The following is an 11,665-nucleotide window of genomic DNA, read 5'->3' on the forward strand; positions in this document are numbered from 1 at the left end:
CTAGTTCCATTCCCTCAAGTGTAATAGTCGTGGCCTCCAGGGAGTGCCCTTAGGTTGGACTCCCAGACACCAAGGAGTCCAAGCGGGCAGAATGGTGCCCCCTAGAGCCATGCAGGGTGCAGTCATGCTGAGCTGTCTTAGCAACAGAGCTGGTTGAAGAAGTAAAAAAGGGTGTAGAGATGGTTAGGCATTTGGCCAGTGACTGACACAGAATTTGTTGTTGTTGTTTAGTCACTCTGTCACGTCCAACTCCTTTGTGACCCCATGGACTGTAGCCCATCAGGCTCCTCTGTCCCTGGGATTTCCCAGGCAGAATGCTGGAGGGGGTTGCCATTTCCTTCCCCAGGGGATCTTCATAGTAGCTGCTGCTACTGCTAACTCGCTTCAGTAGTGTCCAACTCTGTGCGACCCCATAGACTGCAGTCCACCAGGCTCCCCCATCCCTGGGATTCTCCAGGCAAGAACACTGGAGTGGGTTGCCATTTCATTCCCCAGGGGATCTTCATGGTAGCTACTATTCCACAAACCTTGTGGTTTTGAAGAGTGGGGATTCACTGTTCAGATTCGTTGAATAGCACCTTAAGGATGACCCACCCGGACCATGGTCCAGCCAAGAAGTACTTCTCCTTGTGCTGATCCTGCTTCATTTTAGCTTTTGGATCCTTGTACTTCACGGTCCCTCTGAGTCACCCTTCAGCAGGCAAAGCCCATGTGATATGAGTGGGCTCACTGCACCATCTGCTTGCTGCTTTATCCCTTTCCTCTCAAGTTCTCCCTCTTACTTGCCCCACCCAGATGTGAAGCTTTCAACCCCTCCAAGCCCTTTCAGAGGTGTTGTCTCATTTGATCTGTTTAAAAAACCTCAGTAAGAGACTAACAAGAGGCATCCTAATGGAGCCATGGGGCCTCCTACAAGTGGTTTCCCAGAGCTGTGCCCACAGTGCTGCTCAAAATGACTATGGATCTGAGTGCAGTGCAAGATGGCTTGAAACGCCAGCCAGAGATGGCACCAACTGAATCACATATTCAGTCAGTCAATCAGTGAACAAATATTTATTTAGCACTATTATGTGCCAGGGGCTGGGTTCTCTAGTGAGGAAATAGTCCCTGTTCACTTCTCTTTCAATCCTTCAGGTCCTCAAAGAGGAATGAATGCCCCTCAGTTTAAAGCCAGCAAGTTTTCAACACCCCTCAACCTGAGCTAATCTCCCTCTTTGAAAAAGAGAGGAGGCTCAGACACACTACACTATGGAGTCATCCAGAGCTACTAATGTTTTGTCTTCATCTTCTTTTTCTCTGCCATTGCATTCTGTTTATAGCAAATAATGCAGGTTTTTAAACAGTAATAAAAAGCTTTCTTTAAAAAAAAATTTAGATACCAAAAGTGAATTTATTTAGAGAAAAGCATTAAGTAATGGGTGGTCCAAGGAGTGGAGTGACTGATGCTTAGGAAGCTCTAGACTTGAGATGGGTGAGGCTTAAACCTTTGAGGGTTGCTGACCCCATCAAGCCCATGATAGCTATGGATTCTCCCCCAGAAAATTGCATGAATATCACATACAGTTTCATCAAGTTCCAGAACCAGCTGGAGCCCTATCCCTGGGCCTGTACTGGGAAGAGCAGCAGGGTGAGAGTCCTGACACCTGCTCTGCACAGGAGAGCTCGTCTTCTTCTGCATTTCCTTCATCTTGGTAGCACTAGCACTGGCAGCAACAGCAGCATTGGCAGTAGTAACGTAGTTGTGTTTGCAGCAGTCGAATAGCTGTACTTACTGAGTACTTTTAACATGCCAAGCACTTACCAAGCCTAAGCTCAACTCATCCATTCAGAAAAGAATTATCACCATTCCTGTTTTCCGAGAAACAGAGCTCAAGCAGCTTCTCCAAGTTCACTCAGCTAAGAAGTCAAGGTCAGCACTTGAACCCAGGTGTACCTGCCTGTGTTCGCTGCTCCTGCTGCTAAGTCGCTTCAGTCGTGTCCAATGCTGTGCAACCCCGTAGACAGCAGCCTACCAGGCTCATCCGTCCTTGGGATTCTCCAGGCAAGAACGCTGGAGTGGGTTGCCATTGCCTTCTTCAATGCATGAACGTGAAAAGTGAAAGTGAAATCGCTCAGTCGTGTCTGCTGAACAGGTCCTTAATCACTGAGCTCCACTGTCTCGATAAATGTTTTTTTGGATCAAGTGAAGGACACTTAAACAGGTTCTGGCTCTCGTACTGCCATTCACCAGCCAAGTGACCTTGTAAAAGTCACTCACCCTGACTGACCTTCCCTTAAGGAAGAAGATTTCCCAGTTCTGCCAAGCCATGATGCTAAGACGCAGGGCTAAGGCGCGTGGGAACATTTCATGGGCAGGAGATGTGGAGCCAGGCTCAAGGACATGCACTGAGAGTTGGTAACCCTGGCAAAGAGCAGACACCGGCCTTACTTCCAGCAGAGAGAGCAGGCTTCCAGAAACCTACATTTCCCATTGATATTTGCTCCCTCTTTTAGCATCTTCGTGCTCGTTGCTCAGTTGTGGCTGACTCTTTGCGACCCCATGGACTATACTCTACCAGTTCCTCTGCCCAAGGGCTTTTCCAAAAAAGAATACTGGTGTGGGTTGCCCTTTGCTTCTCCAGGGGATTTTCCAAATGACCCAGGGCTGGAACCTACATCTCCTGTGTCTCCTGCATTGCAGGCAGACTCTTTATCCACTGAGCCATCAGGGAAGCCCCTTGCCATCTTCACTGGCACCCAAAGGTCCGTTTTTGTGCCCAGAGAAAAAAGGATTCCTGTCACCAACATGCTTTCGTGCCCGAGGAGGCTTGGCACCTTCCCTAATTAATGAGGGCTCTTGGCTCCCACCAGGGCATGCTGGTGTTGCAAACAGAGCCCCTAATCCCGATGGCTACTGTGCTGCTGGCAGGAGAGAGAGGAAGGAAGGGGCCGAAATATGTGTGGAATCTGAGGCGCGTGGCAGTCCAGCCCCTGACCCGCACTGCCCCTCTGTGGTGGGTCTGGAGAAGCAGGGATGGGCAGGGCTTCTAGCGCTGGGCTTATAAAGACTGTGAATGATACGGCTGGACAGGACTTGGATCAAACCACTCAACTAAAGGAGGGAAACTATGTCAAATTATTAGGTAATGAACCTGAAACTAACATAATATTGTCCATCAACTCTATTTCAGTAAAATAAATAAATACATTTTTAAAGGAGGGAAACTGAGGCCCAGAAAGGGAAAGCAACTGACCCAAAATGATACATCAAGTTAACAAACATCGATTTCCTGTAATTAGATTTCTAGCCTAATGAGTGGTTTATAGGAATAAGTATCATTTGGTTAATTAGCATTAATGCAGAGTTGATTTAGGTGGCAGGAACCTGGTACCCAGCATGCTAATAAGAGCTTTACATGTTTTATCTTGTTTAATCCTCAAAACAACCCAGGGAAGGTGATACTCTTATTAGACCCATTTTACTGATGAGGAAACTGAAGAAGCTTAGGGATAGTATGAAGCTTGCTCAAGGTCACGGGTCTGGTGAGAGAGCCAGGATTCCATCCCAAGAGTCAGAGTCTAATAAGAAAAGGGCAGTCCCTAGCAGAAGTCACCGAGGGCTTGCTCAAGGTGGGAGAGCCATTCTGGTCTGCTGGAGGACGAAATAAAGGAGAATGCAAATGGAACAAGAGGGCGGGCAAGGTCATTATGCAGCTCCCAGATACACGAGGATTCAAAACTGACCACACCACAAAGTTGTGGAGATGTGGGGAAAATATCACACTCATTACACAGTCAATTGGGATAGTAAATTGATACAGCCAGTCAGAAGGCGGTTTGGCTAGCTGTCAGGACTTGAATGTGGAACCTACCCAGTGATTCCTCATGAAGAATGTTACCCTGCAGAAACACTCAAGTGTGCAAAAACACAAGATGCACGAGGCTTTTCATTACTGCAGTTTGTAGTAGCCCGAAATTGAAAATCACCTATCTGACTACTATCAGGAAAGAGTTAAGTGAAATACTATATATCCAGACAGCAGGATGTAATGCTGTGACATGAAGAAATGTCTTTTATATATTCTAAGTGAAGAAATAAATTTGGGGAAAGGTATGTGTATGACCCCATTTTAAAAATCCATCTGAAAGGATAAAAACAGAACTGTTGACTCTGGTCCTATCTACTTGAGAAAGAATTTTCACTCTATATTATATAGATTCTTTTTGTACTGTGTAATTTAGCAGGTGTCACTTTTTTAATGTGACAGGTTTTTTTAGTAGAAGTTTAGGTAATTTATAATATTTGTTACTTTCAGGTATACAACAAGGTGATTTGTTTATATATATATATTCTTTTTCAATTCTGTTACATTATAGTTTATTATAATCTATTTTGAACTGTGGTGTTGGAGAAGACTCTTAAGAGTCCCTTGGACTGCAAGGAGATCCAACCAGTCCATTCTGCAGGAGATCAGCCCTGGGATTTCTTTGGAAGGAATGATGCTAAAGCTGAAACTCCAGTACTTTGGCCACCTCATGCGAAGAGTTGACTCATTGGAAAAGACTCTGATGCTGGGAGGGATTGGGGGCAGGAGGAGAAGGGGACGACAGAGGATGAGATGGCTGGATGGCATCACTGACTCGATGGACGTGAGTCTGAGTGAACTCCGGGAGTTGGTGATGGACAGGGAGGCCTGGTGTGCTGCGATTCATGGGGTCGCTAAGAGTCAGACATGACTGAGCGACTGAACTGACTGAACTGATTGAATATAGTTCCCTGTGCTATACAGTAAAGCCTTGTTGTTCGTTTATTTTATATATGGTTGTGTGGATCTGTAAGTCCCCTTCTCCCAATGTAGCCCTCCCCTGCTTCCCATTTAGTAACCACGTTTGTTTTCTGTGTCTGTGAGTCTGTTTCTGGTTTGTGAATAAGCTCATTGGGTTGTTGTCTTACTTGGCTGCTCTGGGTCTGAGTTGCGGCACACAGGTGCTTTAGTTGCAGCGCGTGGGACCCAGATCCCTGACCTGGGATCAGACCCAAGCCCCCTGCACTGACAGTGCAGTCTTAGCCACTGAATCACCAATGAAGTCCCATTTGCGTCATATTTTAGATTCCACATATAAGTGATACCATACAGTGTTTGTCTTTCTCTTTTTGACTTATTTCACTTAATATGACCATCTCCAGGTCCATCCATGTTGCTGCAAATGGCATCATTTCATTTTTTTTTTAATGACTGAGTAATATTCCTGTGTGTGTGTGTGTGCGCACATGCATGCGTGCCCACCACATTTTCTCATCCATTCATCTGGTGATGGACACTTGAGTTGCTTCCATGTCTTGACTATTGTAAACAGTGCTGCTGTGAACATTGGGGTGCAGGCATCTTTTTGAATTAGAGTTTTCATCTTTTCCAGATATATGCCTAGAAATAGGATTACTGAATCATATGGAAATTCTATTTTTAGCTTTGTGAAAATATGTGTATTGTGTGTTAGTCGCTCAGTCGTGTCCAACTCTTTGTGGCCCCTGGACTATAGCCCACCAGTCTCCTCTGTCCATGGGATTTCCCAGGCAAGAATACTGGAGTGGGTTACCATTCCCTTCTCCAGGGGATCTTCCTGACCCAGGAATCGAACCTGAGTCTCCTGCATTGCAAGCAGATTCTTTACCATCTGAGCCACCAGGGAAACCCTCTTTTTAAGGATGTGAGGTTTTTTGAATAGTCTTAATTTTTTAGAGCAGTTCTAGGTTCACCTCCAAATCGACAGGAAGGTACTGTGGTGAACCTATATTGACACATAATCGCCTGAAGTCCTCAGTTTACATTAGGGATCAATCTTAGTGTTGTACAGTTTATGGGTTTGGACAAATGTATAACGACATATATCTACCAATATAGTATCATACCAAAAATTTCAGTGCCCTAAAAATTCTCTGTGCTCCCCCTATTCATTCTCCACTGTGTCACTTTTATAATAAAAATATAAAATATTAATAAAATGTAATAAAAATATTCTTTCCCTGGAATGGAAAAGAAATAAAGACATGGTTTCTGCCCAGAAGGAGTTTACAGTATGAGTGGTAAACAAGGACTTAGCCAGCCCTGGGATGGCTCAGCAACATTAACAGACAAACAATAAAATAACAGAATAAGATCTGATTGTATATGTTCCGAGGAGTACAGAATAAAGGAGTCACTCTGAGTCAGGTAGGGTTAATCAGCAGAGTTCCTGGAGGATGGCAATGAATGGGCCAGGATATAAAGTATATTTGGAAAATGGCTACCATTTATCAATTTTCAAGGTGCCAGACCCCATATCAAGTGTTTTAACATGGATATTTTCATGTATTCAGAATAATCCTATGAAGCAGATGTTATCCCCAATTTGTGGATAAGAAAATTTAGCCTGAGAGAGCCAGTTAACTTTTCAAAAGTCAAACAGCCAATACTCCAAAAAAAGGATGCAAAACCAGGCCTCTGTGATTGCAAACTCTGAGCTCAAGTCACCAGGCCACATTGCCTAAATTGGCTAAAGGCAAAGCATGACCTTCTCAGAGGAACAGGCATCTCAGGGAGCCCAAGCTCAAATTATGGCTGTAAATGAATGCCATGAGAAAATCAACATCATCCCCCTTCCCTTTGGCTGAGCACATCTCAGCCCACTGGTCCTTGGAGAGTGCTTGGTAAAAAAATAAAGACAAACTTCCAGCCCATCTTTATCCCTAACAAGGTGCTTTCAGTGTGATGCAGGTGAAGAAGAACCTAGGGAGAAATGCCATATGGCACAGAAGGAGAGAATGGCATTTATGCCCCTATCATAATGCTATGTGTGTTCCGGTGCAGTGAACTGCCCCCTCACAAGCCTGTGGACTGCCACAGGACAGAAACACCCCTAATGTATCCCCACAGTTTGGCCTCATGCCTGACACTTAGCAGAGCTCCATATTTGTGGAATTAATGAATGAACAAATGAAAGAATGAATGTATAAAAATGTAAAAAGCTACCACTCATATGCTGGTGTCCTGATTCATAATATGGGACCAACTATAGTCCCTTCATCTAGAGATTATTGTGATCATTAAACTGGTGAATGGTGTAAAGGGTTTAGTGTAGGATCTGCATAAAGCACACACAATGTGACTGATGGTTCTGATGAATATTAGCTATTAGTATTATTGTAATTCGTGTATCCTTTAAAAGCTGGTCCTTCAAGATACAGCCCCGTTAGGCCATTTTACTACCATCTTCAACAGGGTTGGCAAGCAGAGTTACAAGTCTGTCTTCAGCAAGGATGCTCTCCTGCTCTGGACCCTCCCCACCTTTGCCACAATTGTTTGTTCCCCACCAGCTCAATCCCAGGCCTTAACATGTCCTCATGGATGGTGTGCCTACCTGTGCATATGCTCACCAACATTTACCCTCCAGAGTAATGCACAAGGTTTCCAACTGTTAGCTCCCTCTCTCCACTTCCCAGATTTATTCTCCAGGTTCCCATTTTTTTCAAGACCATTTTAACTATTCCCTTTAGACTCTGTGACAGAAACAAGACCATCCACATGGGCAGAAAGAACTCGCCCCATCATGGATACTGGGTGTCCACATGTCATATTTGCATTTCCACTGGAGCCTTCTATCCAAAGGATAATCTTGGACAGTCAGTTCAGTCACTCAGTCGTGTTCAACTCTTTGCGACCCCATGGACTGCACCATGCCAGGCTTCCCTGCCCATCACCAACTCTCAGAGCTTGCTCAATCTCACATCCATCGAGTCGGTGATGCCAACAGTGGGACCAAAACCCAACGGTGCAGACCTTTTCATGAATCAGACCACGAGGTGGCGCCCTCATTGGCCTCACCTAGCCCTAACCCAGAGTTGAGACGTCAACATACTTATAGTTAACACTAGATGGCACTAGTGGCAAAGAACCCGCCTGCCAATGTAGGAGACGTAGCAGACGCGGGTTTGATCCCTGAGTCGGGGAAGATCCCCTGGAGGATGGCATGGCAACCCACTCTAGTGTTCTTGCTGGAGAATCGTATGGACAGAGGAGCCTGGTGAGCTACAGTCCATAGGCTCACAGTCAGTCACGACTGAAGCAGCTGGGCGTAGATGCAACAAGTATGGATAACCCTCTTTCCAAGTTTAATCCCTCTCTGACTTAACCCTGCAGCAGGAACCCTGGCCAGCCACCATCCCTCTATCGCCAAGCAGAGAATCAGGAGGCTCCCTGTAACAACAAGCCAGAGCTCAATAATCAAGAAGGTCAAGTACTGCAGGGGGAAAACTCAAGTGCAATCCAAAATAGGGATTCTTACGGCATCTATGCAACAACTATGGGATCTTCAGCTACTTTCTGGGTCTCAGTGTCTCCATGGATCAAGTGAGGAAGTTGGATTTCGAGATTTGCTACGATTTCTCCCACTCATACGCTCTTCCTTCAAATGGATTCAAAGGTGATCTCAAAGACCAGGCTCTTAGGAAGCTCACAGTGTAACAGAGGAGGTTAGACAGGAATACGAAAGTCACTGTGCTACAGGTGGAGTGGCTGGTTTAGGGACATGGTTTGAAGTTACAGAATGTTCTGTGAAGTATAATTGCATTTTTAAAACATTTACATATGTATATACAACAAATATATGTTCATTTACATATGTATGTGTATCCACAATATTTACATGTATATATGCAAACATTTACATATGTATTTACATGTGTAGTATATACAACAGGAAAAAAATCTGGAAGTTTATGTACCAGAATGTGGTATCTCTACATTGAGGGTTTATTTGTGCTTTTAAAATATTTTTTCTTTTCTTTTTGCTTTTTAATAGCTTCTCATTTTTCCACAAAGGGAAATTAATAGCATTCAAAACAAACAAACAAAAATGTTTCATATTCAAACAGAATTGAGTTTAAATCCCAGCTATATTACAAACGTGCTATGTGGCCTGGGGCAAGTCATTTAACCTCTCCAAGTCTCAGTTGCCTTGTATTTAAAATGGAAATAGTTTTGAAATTAATTTTGCATTACATGCTTTTGGACCTCGATTCAGACGCATGAGTTAGTCATGTTTCTCAGTTATCGGCATCCCATCATCATAGGTCTAAGTCTGGCATCTCTTATTTTATTGATTTGTTTCCTTTTATTCCTATCTCCTATTCCCCTTTCCCTCTGCCTCACCCATAGACACCCATTTTGCATTTGATATGTATTTTTTAACTTCAAAGTGTTTTTGCAAATGAGTTTGATTGTTTGGTGTGTTACTTAAAAGATGTTATGTTATAAAGCTCATTCTGTTTCCTATTTTTTTTTTTTTTTTTACAAAGAACAAGGTATTTGAGATCTTTCCATATTGCTATTTGGACTTTTAGGTACTGCGTAATTGCTCTGCTATGCATGTCCAAACTCTACTTTTCCATAATTCGCAATGAGGGGCACCCAAGTGTTTTCCAACTCTGTCACCATAAACACCATCACCCTGAGCATAGTCACACATGGCCCCTGCTGACCTGTGTGAAAATTGCTGGGTCAGGAGCTATCTGTATACTTAATGGGATCAGGTCTTCACAGCCTGTGTCCGCCACCAGCAGGAGACTCCCCATGTTTCCACACCCCTGCCTGCACTTGGCACTATTGAGCTTTCTAATTTTTGCCAGTGTAACAGATATGTTCTCTCACTTTGTGGCTCTCACTTAATTTGACTGCCTAATATTTTGAGCACCTTGGCACATGCTCATTAGCCCTCCAGTTTTCTATTTTGTTGAAATTGCCTGTTCCTTTTCTTTGCCCACGTTTCTGCTAGGAATGAATGCTTTTTCTTGTTGACTTGCAGGAGTCCTAATGTACTCTAAATACCAATCCCTTGACAGTCTTAAGACATTGTAAATATCTTCTCTGACTCTTGCCCCATAGTTTATCTTTTTGAAGTGTTAAGTCGTTTTTCTTCACCTCTCCATCGGTAAGACTGTCGTTTACCTTGTCTTCTTTTACCTTATAAAGGTTTACCTTTCACCTTTAGGTCTTTAATACATCTCATATTTCCCATGGAAGTACTTCATAGCATTCTGTGAAGGATAAAATAGTAGGTGAAGAACCAACACAGTGCCGTTCCAACAGCTGTACAAGAGCTATGTATAATTGTTATTATTATCATTCACGAAGAAACTGGTAAGCGCTATCCTAAGAACGTTATAGATACAGTTCTTTGAATCCTGTTTAGCTAAATCAGGAACGATTTTATGGGCGAAGGTGAAGAGATGGAGGTTGGACTTTAAAAAAGCATGTAGGAGTCATGTATTTTGAGATGGAACGGCAGTATTCCAGGCAGAGGAACTGGCCTGGGCAAAGGATGCAGGAGACAGGAATCCACCGGTTGACAGTTTGTGGGCAAATCACATGGAAGAGAGGGTCTGTCTGCTCACCGATTGTTTGTCTTTCTGCCCGTGCCCACCCCACCCCTTCCCCCTGCAGGCTCCCTGTTCTCCACCCTGAAGGCCCCCGACGCCGTGTTCAAGGTTGTCTTCTGGCTGGGCTACTTCAACAGCTGCCTCAACCCCATCATCTACCCGTGCTCCAGCAAGGAGTTCAAGCGCGCCTTCGTGCGCATCCTCGGGTGCCAGTGCCGCGGCCGCCGCCGCCGCCGCCGTCGGAGGCGCCTGGGCGGCTGCGGCTACACCTACCGGCCGTGGACGCGCGGCGGCTCGCTGGAGCGCTCTCAGTCGCGCAAGGACTCGCTGGACGACAGCGGCAGCTGCCTGAGCGGCAGCCAGCGGACCCTGCCCTCGGCCTCGCCGAGCCCCGGCTATCTGGGCCGCGGCGCGCCGCCGCCCGTCGAGCTGTGCGCCTTCCCGGAGTGGAAGGCGCCCGGCGCCCTCCTGAGCCTGCCCGCGCCCGAGCCCCCGGGCCGCCGCGGCCGCCGCGACTCGGGTCCGCTCTTCACCTTCAAGCTCCTTGCCGAGCCCGAGAGCCCCGGGACTGACGGGGACGCCGGCCACGAGGCCGCAGCCGACGTGGCCAACGGGCAGCCCGGCTTCAAAAGCAACATGCCCCTGGCGCCCGGGCAGTTTTAGGGTCCCCGCGCACCGCTTCCTTTCCCTGGGGAGCCCATCATCGTGGGGGGAGGGCGGGCGAAGGGGGGACGGGAGTGTCGGCGCCCGGTAGATTCCGGGCCCCACCGGGAAACGGGGGGAGGGGGGCGGGAAGAGGGGCAGCTGCTTTTCTGGCAGGGGCATGGGTGCCAGGTACAGCGCTGAGAGCTGGGCCGAGCATGCTGAGAGCCTGGGGGACCCGACGCCGGCCGGGATATCCGTCTCTCTCTCTCTCTGTATATATCTAAACGAGTCCTTCTGTACATGTATTTAACTGTGGGGTCACGTGCGTGTGTCTGTGCGATGTGCGTGTATTGCGTGTGTGCGTGTGTGGGGCCGCCCGCGAGGGGGGCAGAGCGAGTGTGCGTGCGCCCAGGAGGCGCCGGGGCGCTGTGTGTCTCCTGATTTCTTACCTCTCAGGCCCCTCCTGTACTTCCCTGAAGGGTGTCACTTTGGCGGGGTTGGAAACAAAAGTCGGACATTAAAGGTCATTTCTCCTGTGCGGCTTTGAGTGGTTTGTGAATGCGGTGGCAGGTAGGCTCTTGACTTTCCTTTACCTTCGCGTTCAGGTATGCCCCTCTCTCCTGCCGA

General features: G+C 46.4%; 1 protein-coding gene across 1 annotated transcript in view; it reads left to right on the forward strand.

Moving 5' to 3' along the window:
• Positions 1–11,113, forward strand: part of ADRA1B (adrenoceptor alpha 1B) — a 61,012-nt gene extending 49,899 nt beyond the window's left edge. The window contains exon 2 of the mRNA NM_001191139.1: positions 10,458–11,113. Within this exon, the coding sequence (NP_001178068.1) occupies positions 10,458–11,056 (599 nt within the window). The 3' untranslated portion in view covers positions 11,057–11,113. The remainder of the gene's footprint in view (positions 1–10,457) is intronic.
• The last annotated feature ends 552 nt before the right edge of the window (positions 11,114–11,665 follow it).

The sequence above is a fragment of the Bos taurus genome, chromosome 7 (genome assembly GCF_002263795.3).
Source record: "Bos taurus isolate L1 Dominette 01449 registration number 42190680 breed Hereford chromosome 7, ARS-UCD2.0, whole genome shotgun sequence".
Lineage (NCBI taxonomy): Eukaryota > Metazoa > Chordata > Mammalia > Artiodactyla > Bovidae > Bos > Bos taurus.